The following is an 18,510-nucleotide window of genomic DNA, read 5'->3' on the forward strand; positions in this document are numbered from 1 at the left end:
AAGAAAATTTGAAAAAGATCTTCATCCAAAAAGTCATAAAAGCTCTTTATGAGAAATAGTGACAATAGGAATTTGTTTTTACTTTTTTATCATAACAAAAAGTAATAAAATTATAATTATAAAACAAAAATATAAATAATTTTTATAATAAATTTTTATTTATTTAGTAATCTATTGGTATTTATTTAATTTAAAAATTCTTAAATTTTAAGAAAGGTTAGACAAAAAATGGTTCGATTTAAATAATCAGTCACTTAAAAGAATAAAATTAAAAAAAATGTAGATGCACAAATAATAAATTCTCTTTATATAATACTATATAGACAGCATGAATAAATATAAACTAAAACAGGAAACGTAAGAGAAAATCAAACCTCGTGATTATGAGTGTTCATTTTACACGTCATTTAATTTTATTATTACTTTCAATTTACTATTATCTAATTACAATTAGAACGATGTTAATGAGTTATGGTCCTTTTTTATAAGTTAATAGTTTATGAATTAATGATTCGCCAACAGTCTGTAATTTTACCAGTTTACGTTACTTAATGATTGACATTTTAAGTTGGAAGAATGAAGTAGCAATTGAAGGAGAGCAAAATGTAGTAAATGAACTCAAACTTCTTTTCAGACGAAAATCAAAATACACAATTTTCTTTTTAGATAATCATATTTAGACAATATTTTTTTGACAATATTTGAACATTGATTACGTGTCAATATGTGATTGGTAAAAAATTATTCCACAATAATGTTTATGATTATTATTATTGATTGTAGGGTAATTTTTTACCAATCATAAATTGACACGTAATCAATGTTTAAATGTTGTTAAAAAAATGTTGTCTAAATATCATTATCCTTTTCTTTTATGTTAATTTAATAGCATCTTTTCTTACTTTTTACTTTTTATTTTTTTAATGTATAAAATATTGTTTTTTATAATTATTGTGTTAAATGAATATAAAAGTACATCATCTTATTAGGATAATGATACTTGGATAACATTTTTTCGATAATATTTTAACATTATTTACATGTTGTGATTGATCTAAAATTACTCTACAGTTAATAATAATAATCATAAACATTAACATGTACCAATAACAAAATGACACGTAAATAGTGTTGAAATGTCGTCAAAAAATATTGTCAAAGTATCATTATCCATTTTTAAAATCACAATATTATTGTTGCGTGTTTTAGTACAAACTGAGGTTGAGACTCTCTTGTACATGGTTTAACGTTATGTTCTGTGGGTGGTTGGTGGCGGCGGCACATGGTGGTTGGTGGTGGAGTATAGGTGCAAGGTGATTCACCTAAGGATTTATAGTCTTCAGAAACTTGGAAATATGTGTTCAAAACGGGATTTAAATTTCCAAAAATTTGCAATTTGAGAGAATACTAAAAGTGTACGTTCACCATCCTAAGAGTGACTTTCAATTAATTCACAATTTTCTAATTCAGTTTGAACCATCAAATGTTCGTAATTAAGTGATTTGGTTAATTTTATTCTTCAAATATTTATTTTATATAATTATTATAGTATAATTAAAATCCATTGACTCAATTTATTTTTTTATAATAATATTATTGAAGTATTTGTTTATTTTTATCAAACATTAATATAAAAATAAGAGTTGATAATTAAATATCAACCTACATAACAGATAAATTATAAATCTAGATTACTCAAATATATTTGAATAATATTTCAGTCTTAAAAAAAAAAACAAAGTACAAAATTAGATATAATAAATTATTATAATAAAAAATCACTATAAAAAATAATAAACGATTATTATTGCTGGATTATGATTCGATCCACGTTTAATCTCGTTTGAACTTGTTTCTTAAATGATACATATATTATAAATTTATTTTATTTATAATTTTTATGAAATTTCCAACACATTCCTTTACATCCAAAAAATGATATACAATACAATAGGTATAATAAACAACAAATTTTTCAGTAACAATAAGCTGAACAAATAATAAATTTTGTTAAAACATTCTTAGATTACTACATATTAAAAAGTAAACTTTAAATTTAATTTAATTTCATAAAATCAACTTAAAAGGTTAAATTTATAGTTACTTGTATCTCTAAACTCGTTTTATATTTAATCAATATGATATCTTAAAAGATATGATTTAAAATATATTCCACATAGTTCGATCTATAAAGTTCTGAATTAAATATTTCGTAATATAGTTTCAAATTAATCATGAAAATATTGCAGGCTGAACAAGTTGGTCCATTTCTACATTATTGGGGTACGAGAAAAGATTGTAGGAGTGCAAAAAGAAGAACCATATTTTTTGTCCCATGTTTGTTACCATCGTCTGGGCTTTCTTATGTTACAGGTGCCTTTCACAATCACAACCTCTGCTGCACACTTATTTTTAAATTTAAATAAATTTCGAAAGAAATAGGTATTTTATTAACGTAGGAATATCCGCATTTTTTAATTTTTTTTGCATCGTTATTTTTTTCTTATATTTTTATACATATTTAATGTTTTCAAAATCAGTTTTAAGACATACTTAATGTTTTCAAACCTAGATTTTAGATTGAAATGGGGATAATGGTATTCATTTATCCAACCATGAAGAAATCAATACCCAAAAACAACCCAAAGGCACATCGTGAACATGAAAAACTTTTTTTAACAATTTTTTGACAACAGTTTGTGATTGGTTTGTTTTAAATATTTTTTAAACATAAATTCAAATAGACCAATAAAATGATGACACGTGTCTCGTTGTAAAAAAAGTTGTCAAAAAATATTATTAAAATATCATTGTCCGAACTGGAAAATCTAGAGTGGAAAAGTGGAAAAGGTATATACTCAAAGAGTCGTTAAAGAAAGAATGGATTCTAATCCCCTCAAAACAATCTCTTTTTCCAACCATATTGGGTTAAAGACTAAGAATCTATAGTTTATGGAGGAAAAGTATTGCATCAACCTCTCAGGAATATTACTAATTATTTTTTGCTAATCAAGTTACCCTCACCGAATTACATACATAATACACGCCTCTACCACATTTTTTTTCTACAATTGGAATGCATGCTTAGACTACACCATGTTCTCTTCCTTTTTTAATCGCCTTCTGCTCTTCTTTCTACTATTTTCTCTTGGTATGTACTACTCTTTCTAACATCTCACATTCTATCTTCTATAATACTATTGACTGATGTATATTGATTTTTTTCATTCATCATTATATTCAAAGTTTTAGATTCAAATCGCCCCATGCCAATAAAAGTAGCATTTGCAATAAGAATGACAATAACTTAGATATGTCATTTAATCCATATGCTAATTGTTCTAAATATATCTTAATCAAACTCAAGTCATTTTGATTACATGCTTATGCTTTCATTTGTAACTTTCTATTATTATGTAAAAAATAGTATTTTGTAAATCTCATCTTACAAATTAATTTTATAAAATTAAGTTACACTAAAAGTTCATTTCTTAACATCAGAGTCTATCTTAACAAAATTTATTGTTTATTAGATTTATTGTGTCATTTATTATCAGATTTTTGTCGAATCATCTATTAATGTTTAATTCTATATACGAGTTATATATGTATAAGAGAGTGTATTGAAAATTTTATGTTAACTATAAAGATAAAACTAATTTATAATATGTAAAGATAAAAAACATATCTTAAAAATCAATTTTGTAAGATTTAGTTAGATTTAAAATCAATTTTTTAAGATTTAGTTAGATTTAAAATATAATGTATTAACAAAGATCACCTTATACTACAAACTCATGATTAATTATAAAGTTAAAATCACTACTGTAATGACTTTGAGTTATAACATATTCATTCACTGAGGAAAGTTTCACGTTCTGATGTGATGCAGTTTTAGGGGATAAAGCATTTACAGGAACATATGGTGTAAACTATGGTAGGATAGCTGATAACCTGCCTCCCCCAGAAAGTGTGGTTACCTTACTCAAAGCAGCAAAAATTAAGAACATAAGAATATACGATGCTGATCATCATGTTCTTCGTGCCTTCAAAGGGTCTGGCATTGAAATTGTGGTTGGACTTGGCAATGAATTTCTGACGGAAATGAGTGTGGGAGAGGATAGAGCGATGAGTTGGGTCAAAGAAAACGTTCAGCAATTTCTTCCAGGAACCAAAATCCGTGGAATTGCAGTGGGAAATGAAATCCTGGGAGGCACAGATATACAACTCTGGGAAGTTCTGCTACCTGCAGCAAAGAATGTTCACAATGCCCTAAGTAAGCTTGGTCTAGCAAAAAATGTTCAAGTTTCAAGTCCACATTCTGAGGCTGTATTTGCTAACTCTTTTCCTCCATCCTCATGCACTTTCAAGGAAGATGTTCTTCCATATATGAAGCCTCTCTTGCAATTCTTCTCACAGATCGGCACTCCTTTTTTCATAAATGCATATCCCTTTCTTGCCTATAAGAATGATCCACAACACATTGACCTTAACTATGCTCTCTTGGAAAAAAGTCCTGGGATTTATGATGCAAAGACTAAACTGCATTATGGTAACATGTTTGAGGCTCAGGTTGATGCAGCTTATGCTGCCTTGGAGAAGGTTGGTTTTGGGAAGATGGAAGTCATTGTTTCTGAGACTGGTTGGGCTTCTCGTGGGGATGATAATGAAGCTGGAGCAACGATAAAGAACGCAAGAACCTACAATCTTAATCTGCGTAAGCGGTTACTGAAGAAGAAAGGAACCCCTTATAGGCCAAAAAAGGTGGTCAGGGCTTATATCTTTGCTTTGTTTAATGAAAACTCGAAACCTGGTCCAACATCCGAGAGAAACTTCGGATTGTTTAAGGCTGATGGAAGCATTGCATATGATATTGGCTTCACTGGACTTGAACCATCTTCGGCAACTTCATCTTTAATTTCCTTAAAGGTATATATATAAGATGAGATTTGAATATATGATTATATATTATAAATTAGTCTTATATTTTTAATCGATGTATTTTATCTCGTCGTTTACGTTGTTCAAGATCTAACAAGGTTATAATGATGATGCTTTGCAGGGTGATGGAGCCTGGTTAGTGCTGGCTTTCACAAGTTTGGTTGCGTTATTTTTATAGCATTGTAATTATGAGATTATAAGCTACCTGCTAATTCGGTGATTCTTGGATTCTGTAACAGTTTTCTGTATTTCAAGTTGTATATAGACGATTGACTTTCTATTTATTAATACCATAAAGCTTTATTAGGGATTTAATCTTCTGTTGGTGTTGTTGACCTTCTATTTTTTCAACGTTTTTTCTAACAATGGTGTAGCTCACTAAGATATCATGGTATCCTAAATAATCAATCATTTTGTTTCTAATTTCTCAGGATAACGGCAACGAAAATAAATCAGTATAATTTTCTTTTTTTTTAATCTTTTTATTTTATTTTGTATAAATATTTGGTCTAATTTTTTTTAATTCATTAGAAAGAGATTATAAATATGATTTAAGTCAATCTGAGACCACTTTTAAATCAAATTTCGAAAAATTAAGTTTAAGAATCCTTTATTTTATATAATATTTAATTTTATTATTTATACTTAATGTAACTTTTAAAATTTTACTCTAATATCACTAATATATATGTTATGAGAAAATTCATTAAAAATACATTATATATATAAATATAAACTTAAGTCAAAGGATAAGTCGGTTGAAAAATTAATCTATTAATTTTTTATTTAAAAATTATTTTATATATATGTACGTATATATCAAAAATACGTGGTAAATATTTTTTAAGTTTTAGTTGATTTATTAATGTATTTACTAAAATAAACTAAAATAATTATTATATTTTCGTATTAAATTATCTCATTATTTTATTTAGTGAACAAACTCGTTTTTAGTTTAGCTGGTTAGATTTAGATTAATCAGGGGAAAACATGACCTATCGATAATAGACAGCATTATAATATATAGATTTAAACCTCTTTTTGATCTCTAAGTTATGAGCAGATGTTCAGTTTAGTCCTCGCTTTTAAAAATGTAAGCCTTTGGTTCCTAAGTTATAAAAAATGTATCAAATGAGTCCTTTTTTGATGTTCATGGTCAAAATACAAAAGAGTAATCTAAAGTGCTGTTATTATTAATAAACAAATCAGAGCAATTTAAAGATGTAGCAGTTGTTAAGAAAAAAGGACTCATTTGATACATTTTTTATAACTTAGGGACCAAAGATTTACATTTTTAAAAACGGGAACTAAACTGAACATCGGCTTATAATTTAGGAACCAAACAGAGGTTTAAACTAATATATACTGTGAAGTACATCAGTCTTTTGTTTTAGTATTAAAAAAGTATTTTTGGTGTATAATTATACGATTTGACCCTCGTGCGTATACGCTTTTAAAATCTCAAATTCCTGGTATAAGAAAAGAGAGAATTTAATATGAAAGTTGAAATATGAGATTAAGATGAGGAATGAATATAATTATACATGAATGACAAATGCTTGTGATAATTAAAATATGAAAATAAAGCATAATTATAGATGGATTCCATGTTTATAATTGTTAATTATATAAGTGAAGATTTGCAGATAGGAATTTGATTCCTTCGCAGTTCAGATTATACAGTCAAAAGATATTCTTCCATTTCAAAACTTTCTCTATTATTGGTGGAATAATATTTTTTAATTTTTATTTTTTATTTGGTTCATCTACCTATAATTTGTTAATACCTGGCCAAAATCTTTGCCCGTTTATTTTTTATTTCTTCAACAACCAATGATATTAAGTAATATTTTTCATGGAACGTGTGAGTAAACACATGCCAGAGTATGGCATAAAAAAAAATCGATTTTTCAATAACATTAATTAATTAATTAATTAATTGTTTTTAAATAATCAAAATATTTATTATTAACAATGTTTTTCAAATAAATAATCATCTTCTAACTTGTTTCTTTATTATATTCCGTCCATTAATGATAATGGCAGCAATGTCCACGTTTTTTAACTGTGAAAAAAATGTTAGCAACGATATTTTATTTTCAATTATATATTTTTCGTTTATAAAGTTTTAAATCCTTAAGTTTACCAAATTTTGCAATAATTCTGAAAAATAAATATGAATATTAAATTTTCAAATCATCAGATACAAACTATTATTTTGTTTATCCAAGTGTTCCAAAAGAATAAACCATTGAAAAATTCAAACTCATTATCGTGTAGGCCAATATCTAAAACGATAACCTATTTATTTCCTTTAATTTCTTTTTGTTGTGTTCAAAGAGAAAACTTTCATTTTTCTTATAATTCAAAGATTCAAAATAGCATTAATTGTCGATAAATTTGAGGTGGACGATGAGAAGGAGTCCAGTGAGGATAGTTGACTGAACATAACTTTGACTTAATATACTCCCAAAAGTAAATTAAAGTTTGATACTTTTTATTGTGCGATTAACTATCCAATAAAGTATATATTAAGAAAAATAAGAGTAAAGTACACTTTCTATCTAACCTTCAATATAAGGGAAAAAAATATTAAATTAAAATGTAAGAAAAATATACTATTATTTAGTAGACTTATTAAGCCTAATTAAATTTCAATAAGCTAAATCATACCTATATATAAAATGAACAGTTTAAAATACAAATTAGCAACGTAATAAGGGATAATCGGTTGAAAATAGGAAAAAGCTCAACTTATACTTTTATGCATAATACAATATAAAATTTACATGAAAATTTATTCTTTCAAGGGCATGACCCAGAAAAGAAGGGTCAGAGGTTCCCTTCAGAAGGACAATCCAAACCCCAAAGATTAGTGAGTTGAATTAAATAAAGCGTCACCCATCACCGAAGCTATCTCGCCAGATTTACGCAATGCCAGTGGGATCAAATCTGGAAGTGAAGTGCACTCTATTACTCCCTTTCAATCTTCTGTGGCGGGGTGCACCGCAGGCTCCGCGGTCGCACCACTATCAACGTAATCCTCACCGTTGATCTGATCCAGGACCAGCACAAACCCCATGGCAAAAGCCGCGTCAAACCCAGCTTTAACACACAGAGAGAACACTTCCTTCCCAAGCACAACACTGGTGGTGGGGTCCACCTTACGTCGAATCTCAGCCACAGATTCCTTCGTCACATTGAATACCGTGCAGCATCGCTGAGAGAAGCACCCTTCGATCTGGTACTCCTCACCCGGGTTATCGTACATCTCCACCGTCAAACTCGCGCGCGCCCGTCCAATGATCGACGCTCTCTTCACGCTGAAAATAGGTTTATCACCGTCCATTCTCTCCCCTTTGAAGCCCTCCCACCGTTGATGCAAACTCGGCCTCTGCAACATGATACAACTCACTGAGTCTACTAAAATCAATGAAAATCACCAAACCATGACAATTCTAAATACGAACTTCAAACAAAACAAAACAGTATAATGCGCATATCATGTTCTAAAATAAAAAACCAAAAATCATCGTTGTTTTAAACACACGAGAAGCTAACCTATTAATCCTAAATCGGCAAAATTATTTTAGTTAAGCAGAAATAAGAGAGAGTAGATTTGTACCTTTCGACGAACAGTGAGGAGACAACGTCCGTTAGGATCCATGAGAACGAGTTCGTCTCTGTCGCGAGTGTCGGGTCCGTAAGAGTCAACTCGGAAGACGAGTTGGCCCTTGCAGTCGTAGACGGTGAAGCCATCACCGGCGAAGAAGAGAGAGGTTTTGAGGACGGTGAGATGGATCTCTTCTTTGAAGACGTATCCAGGTCCCACCTCGTTCATGTTTTCCGCAGCAGCGTCTGAAGCCATACACAAAGGGTAGTGTGGAATTGTGATGTGGGTTTCTTTGGTATTTGTATTAGAATTACGTTATTTTTAATGGTGGCAAAGGAAAAGCACTATTCATATTCCCCAATTGAATAATCTTCCACCATAACCAAATCAATTTATGCCACCCATCAATTATTAATTCACAAAGTGTGGGGTATACAAATGAACGCATGCATGGGGGGTTGAAAGATAAAAAATATCTACGAAGATGATGCGACAGGACTTTTCATTTTATTGATTTTAGGCACGTTATTTTTATTTTTTATTATTTTATTTATACATTATCTTTTTTAACTATTTTTCATAAATTTATATAATTAATTAAAAAGTGTCATAAACTCAATAATAAATAACTATGTAAATAGAGTCTAACTTTAGAAAGTTAAAATAAAATTTAAATAATATCCAACTATTTTAATAACATCATCAAGATCCTTATCGTTATTGTTCTTTCTAGTCCCATCATAACATTATCTCTTCTTGAATGGAGAGGAAAGATAACCCAGATGAAAATATAAAAAAGTTCTAACTAATATTATTTTAACTAAAAGAAAGACTAAAAGGAAAATACAAAAATTAAATAAATTATATAATTAAATAACCTAACTCGATTAAATAATTTTTGGGACCACTTAGCCCCCATTTCTCTGGTTGTGGAGGCTCTAAAGCAATGTTGAAGTTATCTAACACCACATTCACAGCACACTAAGCAACTTCATTGCTTTCTTTAGCTCATAATCTCTATATATATAAATATATATTAAGTTTGAAATAATTAATGAATAAAAAAATTAAAAAATATATATATTTTTGGATTGTTATTAACTCTAAATCTTAAATGATATGAAATTATTCAACGGAGCGGAATAATATTTTTATTATTATTTAAAATCGATTCAAGTAGCATTAATGCAAAGCGAAAATTCAAATGTAAAGCGTTGAAAGTAGTCTATCATGGAATCCCACACAATGTGTACATAGGCCACGCCCAACATTATCTTTTCCGAAAGTCAAAAGCCAGAATTTATAAGGAGGTGTTGTGAATCTCTGCTGTTTTCACCCTCACAATTTGCTAAAAGTCACCCTCAATGGATTTTACATATTAATTTTATTTAATTTTTATTTCAGATCAATGGTTTTACTTTACCCACACTCAATTAAGTTGGTTTGAAACTTGAGAGTGGAATTTCAGCCTTACATTATCGAATTCACACGCGCCCACTACACGCAATTTGACTCAAACGAGGAGGAAAATAAAATACTGAAAAAAAAATTATACGTAAAATATATTACATGATTTTTCTTCGTTTGAAATTACTTCATATTTATTTATTATTACAAAAATGCCGCAATATATAACATATTTAAAAAATATCTGTTTCAAAAGTAAGTAACCTGTATTTTTACTAACTTCATTTGACGTGTTGGCTTCTAATTGGTTAATTTATTTTAATATATTTTTAGTGTCAACTTAACCCTATATTTACGTGGCGGCTTTTAATTGGATAACCAAGTTTCATCCTATCTTTATAAACAGAAGATAAAAATGTCTTTTATGTATATTTTTATTACTCTTCAACTTACTAATAATATTAAAATTAAAAAAAAAAAAAACGTATATCATACCTTTTCTTTCTAGGATAGATTCTTGATACGATTCTTACGCACGATAAACGAATATAACTATTTTCATTCAATTCATACTCCTCAAGTCAAGAAAAAACGTATCTGGAAAGCACTGGTAAAATAATAAAGCTTTCCAAAAGTAAGTTTATTTTTAGTAAAACACGGAAATTATTTAATTTAAATGTTTAATAACTATTTTCCCTTTTTGAAACTATATATTGAGATAAGTGAACAAATATTTGCCACATTTAAAGGTATTAATATTTGTTTATTTGAGGTATCTTTAAGTCAAAAAGTTGATTTTTCTTTGGTATTGGGTCGGTTACGGAAAGTGTGGTGTGGACAAAAAAAGGTGGTGTGTCGTGTAATCCAAACACGGAGTTGTTGGTGATGGGCCTACTTGCTGGGCTCCATGAGACATCAACTTTTGTTAGTGTAAATAAGAAAAGAAAAATAGATTTAGACGTTATAAATTAAAGATGAAATGAGAAAATAGAAAAACTGAAAAATTGTATGAATGGTAAAACATAAATCTTTATGTGAATTCTTTGACTATGATTTCACTTTTAATTTTAAGGTTTGGTTGAAAATTGAAAAACACTTTCTATGTAAATGATTTTTCTATTTTATTTATATGTTTTCTATTAGAGTCCTTTATTTTCCTTTGTTTGATCCTACCAAACTATCACTTTTTCCAAACTCATCAATCGATTTTCTGATAAAGAACAGGAGTATCGACCACATTATTAAATACGACACACAATCTTAAAACTTGTTAATGTCATTTCACGTTATTTTTCTACATTGACAAAATACATAACGATGATTTTGGTCTTGCGGTTGAAAATCACACTAAATTTAAGAGATTTTAAAACGTATATATGTTCATTTTCTTCTTAAGAACTCTCACCAAGCTAAGATAATTAATCTACATTCCCTATGCTATTTTGCTTCTCTCACATTACAAAATTCTTTACTAAAAGAAAATAATTGAAGGGTTTGCAAGGGAGAATGAAAGACTTGTACGAAATAAATATTATTTTTTAGAAAAATGATTATTTGATATATCTAAATTTTTAACATTTATTTGATACTATTCTTATTTACTTTTTATTCTTTTCTTTTTTGAAAAATTACAAAACTTTATATTTTTTGGATCATTTTACTCTTAGATTTCGTGTCAAATAAATGTAAAAGTGTATCATTGTATTATTATTCTTCTTTTTATACAATTAGATCAAATTCACGTATAAAAAGTTAACATAAAATTAAGTAGGAATGGAATTTCACTAATGAATTTTCATTCAAAAGTTAAACGACGTAAACTACAAGAGCTTGCATGATACCAACATTTACGTACAAGAGAATTCAAATACCCAAGGTCATGATCATCCCTATAGTTTCTTTCTATTCCCCACATAACCTAGGTGTATTTATATATATAAATATCTATATATATAGATATTTATTTAACTGTCTCGTGGTTTGTCTCTAAAACAACTAGCTAGAAAGGCGTGCCTTTAGCCTTGCAAAGCTACAATAGAAGAAAAAGCAAAGCAAGGGTCAAAAGGGAAGGCAAAATCATTCAGATATATGTATTTGTTCCACCAATTCAGTTGCATTATTGGTTCTGCACAGGGTATCTTACTCCAGCTACCAAAGCACGTTGCTGCTCTATCTGCATGAAACCATACAAATATAGGGTACAGTGTAACTTAGTATCAAATCTTAGTCGTAACATTAAAACCTTTGAATGCAATGCAACTTACTTGGAACAATTCATGCAACTTGTTCTTGAGATAGCAGTATTCATGCTCCAGCATCTCCAACGCTCTCAGGCATCTGCAATATGGCACGTGGGCAGTTTCAATAAACTATATATCAACAAAGACTTGATTATTTATCGGGTAGAGAAAAAGAACACGAATTTTGAGAGGTGTGTATGTACCCTGCACGGTTGCTCTGGTCTGTAGCAGCACGAAAGGCAACGCAAATGTTTGTGACTCTCTTGGCACCAATGCTTGAGCTGCTTCCCATGAACTGATTCAAATGGATTCCCATTTTCTTGTAATCTGATAACTCCCTTTCCATTCTGCCACATGCAGAAATCAATTTAACAAGGAGAGTTTAATCCAAACGCTCCAAACCAGCAAAGAAGAAGAAGAAGATTAATTACATACAGCAATCCTCTGAGATTGTTGAGTAGCTTCTCGGACTCGTGAAAATAAATGTTGACGACCTCAGAGACGAAGTTGGGGGAGGCCTCATCTTGCAGCTGTTGAAGCTGCAAAAACTGTTCATCCAACACTCCCTGCATGTATACATGCATATACATGGAATCGAATCAGACCAAACATTTGTAAATTGATGTTATCATAAGACTTTTAACACATATAATAGAATGTTTTTAATGTTGTATGTGTGGGAAGAACATATACCTGGTGGAAAAGAAAAGCAAGTAGACGGTTCATGTCGGCCCACAAGAGGTCCGCACCGAAACCAAGCATCCACAGAGGGAGACCCGTTTTGGCGAATTGATTAAACCACCGTATGCAATGGAAGATTAAGCAGCAGGCAGCACTATAACAGTATAACTTATTGACACCAAGACCAAGAAGAACAAGGCTTCTATTGTTGTCACGGGAATGCCAATACTCGTATTTAAAGGCAAACGTTGTTCTACCACAAAATTCGTAATAACTCATATGAACTTCTGAATCATGAAGAGATTATAATAAATATATTGTGGAAAGTTGTTTCTCATTAGTATATTATGATTAGAATATATTGGTTAAGAAATCCATACATATAATATAAAACATGCTTTCTAATTCCTTAAATACTATCTTTAACCATTTGAAGTTATTTAAAACTTGTTTTAATAGTCCTATGGAAGTAGTAATAATGGCATTGATTAGTTAAGTTGAGTGAGAGTGAGTTTTGGGGTGTGGGTGTTAATTAAAATATAGAAAGGAAGGAAGGCATGGAGGTGAATTGGAGTAATCGAGATGAATGTGGGGTATCTACCCTACCAATTAAGGGTCATTGCCCCAGGCACGGTGGTGTTGGCAGTGTTTCAAAGTGCAATTCTTCTCCTTCTGTTCCCTTCCCACCAAAATGCTCCATTCACCTGACACCTGCTGTAACTTCATTCCTGTCACCCTTTTAATTATACTGCTACAAATATATTGAATATCAAAGTTCAAAAGACCGAGGTTAGTATTAGTCTGTCTTAATGGTGGTTAAATTAAGGTTGTATAGTGAAGGTTGGCACGCGGTTGAATAAGAGAAGATGGGAATTTTGTCATTTCATGGAAGTGGTTTACTATAGCAAACACAGCATGAATGAATGTATAGATTTTTCTGTCATCATGGCCTAAACACCAAACTACACTCCATCTTCTGACACCCACTTCACACGCCTGGGAATCAAGCACAAAATTATAGGTTCTGCTCTTATTATTTTATCATCCACACTTCTTATTAGCTCTTCTGCATTCAATAATTTTTTTTACTTACAACAGTAAGAAATATAGTAACCAAGTCTTTTCTTTTAATTTTTTTTTATTATGATTTACTTACAATTTATTATAACAATTACTCTATTATAAATATAACTTTACAATCATTATTTCTTTTTTTTCTGCTTTAAGTTTACATATCCAATTTAAACATAATCATCTTCATCTAAAGATAATTGTGTTGTAAAAAATATCACTAGCTTCCATGATATATTAATCAATTATTTAGAGAATTTGCAGTTCTTGTATGGCTTTGTGTCTAGCATTTCAGTAATTTTGAGCTTAAAGGTGAAACACGATTGAAGTGCATAGCATACTTTTATTTTTTTGTCTCACAGATGCAAGTGTTAAATATGCACTTTAATAAGCGTACAGTGTGAAAGCAAATTACTACTACCAATCTTGGGCATGGGTTAAAGCCTACTTTAAAACCTTGTTTTATAGTGCTATAATGAGAATCATGCATTTTCATTTCTATTATTTATAGATTCCTCGAAATCCTTGCTTGAAAGGCATACTTTGTTCATAATCAACTGACGTAAGCAAACAACTCCTACTTAATTGCCCAATAAAGTCTTTTATCTGATGTTGTTTGCAGTAGATTATATATATAACATCTAGCAAATAATTTATGTTGGTTTTCAGAACTCTTTTCCCAATTATTAAGTTCTTACATCGTTACTCATAATTTCTTTTCCCATCAAAACAAACTTTCATAATTATATGGTCAAGAAAACCATGGTGAAATTAAACAGCAACCTTTTTAATCAATAATACTAATTTCTAAGTCATAATGACTACTGCTTCATTATTTGCACATGGCTATGATTATATAGCTGTTGAAACGAGTATATTCCAAAATATCTGAGTTATATTATTTGATTTAGCACATACCTTCATGTATTGATTACTGTTTTGATATATATTAATTTTTAATTGGAAAAAGTCTTTTTAACAATATTTTTTTAATAATTTTTTGACAATACATACGTGGTAGTTTATGATTGGTTTATTTTAAACATTTTTTAAATATAAATTCAAATAGACCAATAAAGCGATGATAAGTGTCCGATTATCAAAAAGTGTTGTCAAAATATCATCATCATTTTCTAATTAGATATAGGATAATGATATTTAAACAATATTTTTTTAACAACATTTGAACATTCTGTGATTGATCCATGGTAGTATTTATGATTATCATTATTGATTGTGAAGTAATTTTGAACCAATCATATAATGACACGTAGATGATGTTCAAATGTTGTCAAAAAAATATTTGCATGCTTGCATTTGACGTAAGCGGACTGAAGAAAAAAGCTCTGAAAAAGTGTTTACGGGAAGTAGTACTTTTGAAGTGTGATATTAAAATGATAAACCTTAGTTCATAGACTTCATAATCGTGTTAACTTTTTGCTCTCCCGTGCTTATTTACAGCGACCATTATTGCAACAACCAATATCTGTCTTTTGCCTTTCTTCGTATGATTTTTGTTTCATTTCCTTTTTGGTTTCGAAATGCTAAACGAGAGTTCTTGTTCTCTAGGAGCTGGAGTTAAAAAATACTGCATTTTTTCACTCTCTTCATTTTCAAATAATTTATGCTACAGCATTAGGTTATGGTTGTTTCAAAGCTCGAGGTTGTTGTTCTCTTCAATGTTTTTAAGTTCATGCTGTTCTCTTGTTTACCTTTTTCACTTTCCGTTTGCTTCTTCCAAGATTACTCTGTTGCTAATTTAGACCATCTTGCGCGTGTTCATTCTTCTACTTCATCGTAATGTTTCCTTAATTCTATGATGTTTAAATATTAGATCTCAAGCTTTTTATGTGTTTATTTATGTTAAAATATCATACATTAGTAAACTTTATTTGCATAACAATAAGAATACAAAAAGATTGTCAGAATTAAATACCACATATTCACACGGGTTAGTTACGTTTTTAAGGTTTTTTATTACAATAGTATAATCTTAAAATTTTCATTTACAAATTGTGAAGAACATGTGTCTACAATGAATACAAATTGTGAAGAAAATAAAGAGATTAATGAATACAAGTTGTGAAGAACATGAATTCTACTTTCTAATTCTAAATTACAATAAATGAAGTCTTGATAAAAACTCAAAATATTAAAAATAAAATATAAAGAAAAGTAAACAAAATTTTTATAAACAAATCCTACATAACCTGGTTAAATTTAAATTGAAAACACTACAAATAAAATTGATGGACAGAAATATGATCACATCAAAGTAGAGAAGAGTATTTTTACTACTCATCCTTCATAACACGATTATAGACAATTGTATAAATATACTAGTTTACAAAACGGATATTTTTCAAGTTATACTTAATCTTTTAAGAATTCCTGAATTATTATTTTTTATTAAATTTCAGTCACTAATTTTATTTATTTATAATTAAATATCCGTCACTAATTTTCCCTATGGGATATAACAGATTCTACTTAGGGAAAAGAAATGTAATTTTAGGCACTAATTAAAAAATATTAACTCAAATCCTCTTCAGAATATCATGATATAATATTATTTCATTTCTTCAAATATTCTTACTTCTTCAAACTCTAATATTTTCTCAATGTATTTCCTGAAATATTCTTCTTCACACCAGTATTCTGTCAATTTTGGTTTGCAGACTAACCAAATACACTTTCAAAACTTAAAGAAGTCTAATTAGTACAAAATTGCTCAATCCTCATGACAGTGTTTTTGATTGAACAATGCTTCAACTTGAAGCAGTTTTTGTGCCAAGTCACTGATCATTTGAATCTGATAGCAGAGAATGCCTTATAACTCTAATTACATCTGTAAGGGACACAACCCCCACGAGCAAACCCTCTTGATCAACCACCCAAACTCGATGAACATGATTAGTCACTGCCTTCTCAATTACCTCAGACAAAGGTGATTCAACATAGCAGGTCACAAGCTCCCTTCTGGAGGACCCTCTATTCTGCATGTCTGACTCACTGTACAATGGACTGGATTGAACTTCTTCAGTGAATGCTAATGCACTTATTCCCAACCATGATTTTAGCGAGGTTATGTGGCATCCCCTCAAATCAGTTGCAGAAAATGTACCAATAAGCTTCCTGCATCTTCCCTGCAAAACGTGACACAAATTATGAGCATAACATAACATTCAGCTCCCTTTCTGTCATTTCTAAGACAAACAATAATAATACGAAAAGGGCACAGAGAGAAGTGATCAAACTTGCATTTATAAGCTGCTTGTGATCATCTTGACCAACATCACCAGCTCTAACAATAGGAACAGCGTTTAACATAGCTGCCTTTAAGCACTTGATGGCATAAACAAGTTTTGTGCGGTCAGTGATGGCATAAATCTGTACAGTGTCAGCCCCCAAATCCTGAACAGAACGTGATAAAATGCTGTGTAGTTCAGCAGCACGACCATGCAAGAACCTAAGCATATCCATCTGAGTCAGTATTTGGTAGCTAGAAGCAGACTCTGCAAGCTCCACCCCAGATGCCACGTTCTCTTCCTGGCCATCAACCGGTACCATAGCACGATGCACCCCTTTGCTGAACACTTCCATACAGTCTAACATACTAATACATCATGCAAGAATAACTAAACAATCAAACTCTTCATAGTAATCAAACCCAAAAACAAAATCAGAACAACACATAATATACAGAGGTTTTGTGTTGTGTTTTGTGTTGGTAATGATAATAAAAGGTTAGCAAGTTAATTAACCTGGTATTAGGATTGAGAGTCCACAAGCTAAGGCCTTCAAAGGAGTGACCAATGATGGAGGAAACAGGGTCAGACATCCTTTGATCAAGGTCTTGGGTGATATTATCACCACCACTCAAGTGGTCATCACCAGCTATGTGGGCGACAATATCAAGCATAGTCACCATTCCTATATAATGTTTCCTTACGGCACCGGTTTGCTTATCGGACTCCACGATCATAGACCCTCCGGCTCCGATCCACTGCCCCGGCGGCGCAGCCACCGGCACCGCCGCAATCTTGTTCGCCACCAGGGTATTCATTGTTTGGGCCAGCGACGCCGTGTACGGCACCTCCACCAGCCTCTTCCTGTCCACCATCATGTCCTTCACCGTCTTCTCCTTTAGTCTCACACTTCCACTTTGGTGCATGGTGGCTCCACCACCGCGTTTCGCTTCTTTCACCTCCTGCATAGCTTCGATTTTCCTTCTGCCACAAAACAACAGATTGGTATCAGTGGGAAAATATGGAACAAGCATCAAAGATTTGTTTTTTAAGATTTTTTTTAAAAGCAGTAGGTAAGGTATATATACATATGAAGTTATTGGTGAAATTCATTTTTGTTTTGATGGCGTTTATACGTGTGGTGTTGTGAGATTCACAATATTGTGCATGCATGTCTGCTCTTGCCACCTGTGATACAATACTAGATGACTCAGCAAATGCCCACGAATGGTGACACCTGTATGGAACTTTTGTGTTCTTACGGAACACGTACCATAGGCTTTAGTCGGCATAACATAAAGTTTAAATT

The 18,510-nt window shown here is 30.7% G+C and overlaps 4 protein-coding genes across 4 annotated transcripts; 1 reads left to right on the forward strand and 3 right to left on the reverse strand.

The window, feature by feature from the left end:
- Positions 1-2,952: 2,952 nt before the first annotated feature.
- Positions 2,953-5,229, forward strand: LOC106761659 (glucan endo-1,3-beta-glucosidase 14). Its single transcript, XM_014645227.2, has 3 exons — positions 2,953-3,151; positions 3,893-4,929; positions 5,063-5,229. Exons 1-3 carry the CDS (start codon positions 3,097-3,099, stop codon positions 5,117-5,119), a joined length of 1,149 nt encoding a protein of 382 aa, XP_014500713.1. The 5' UTR covers positions 2,953-3,096; the 3' UTR covers positions 5,120-5,229.
- A 2,443-nt stretch (positions 5,230-7,672) lies between these two features.
- LOC106760984 (protein LURP-one-related 12) lies at positions 7,673-8,921 on the reverse strand. Its single transcript, XM_014644446.2, has 2 exons — positions 8,567-8,921; positions 7,673-8,335 (listed from the first exon to the last, which is right to left on the reverse strand). The coding sequence occupies exons 1-2, from the start codon at positions 8,807-8,809 to the stop codon at positions 7,925-7,927; spliced, it is 654 nt and encodes a 217-aa protein (XP_014499932.1). The 5' UTR covers positions 8,810-8,921; the 3' UTR covers positions 7,673-7,924.
- A 2,856-nt stretch (positions 8,922-11,777) lies between these two features.
- On the reverse strand, positions 11,778-13,161 carry LOC106761820 (histidine-containing phosphotransfer protein 1). Its single transcript, XM_014645388.2, has 5 exons — positions 12,895-13,161; positions 12,637-12,767; positions 12,405-12,548; positions 12,226-12,298; positions 11,778-12,134 (listed from the first exon to the last, which is right to left on the reverse strand). Exons 1-5 carry the CDS (start codon positions 13,159-13,161, stop codon positions 12,078-12,080), a joined length of 672 nt encoding a protein of 223 aa, XP_014500874.2. The 3' UTR covers positions 11,778-12,077.
- A 3,339-nt stretch (positions 13,162-16,500) lies between these two features.
- LOC106761494 (SNF1-related protein kinase regulatory subunit gamma-like PV42a) lies at positions 16,501-18,263 on the reverse strand. The gene is made up of 3 exons (XM_014645048.2): positions 17,718-18,263; positions 17,215-17,569; positions 16,501-17,099 (listed from the first exon to the last, which is right to left on the reverse strand). The coding sequence occupies exons 1-3, from the start codon at positions 18,233-18,235 to the stop codon at positions 16,749-16,751; spliced, it is 1,224 nt and encodes a 407-aa protein (XP_014500534.2). The 5' UTR covers positions 18,236-18,263; the 3' UTR covers positions 16,501-16,748.
- Positions 18,264-18,510: the final 247 nt, after the last annotated feature.

The sequence above is a fragment of the Vigna radiata genome, chromosome 5 (assembly GCF_000741045.1).
Source record: "Vigna radiata var. radiata cultivar VC1973A chromosome 5, Vradiata_ver6, whole genome shotgun sequence".
Lineage (NCBI taxonomy): Eukaryota > Viridiplantae > Streptophyta > Magnoliopsida > Fabales > Fabaceae > Vigna > Vigna radiata.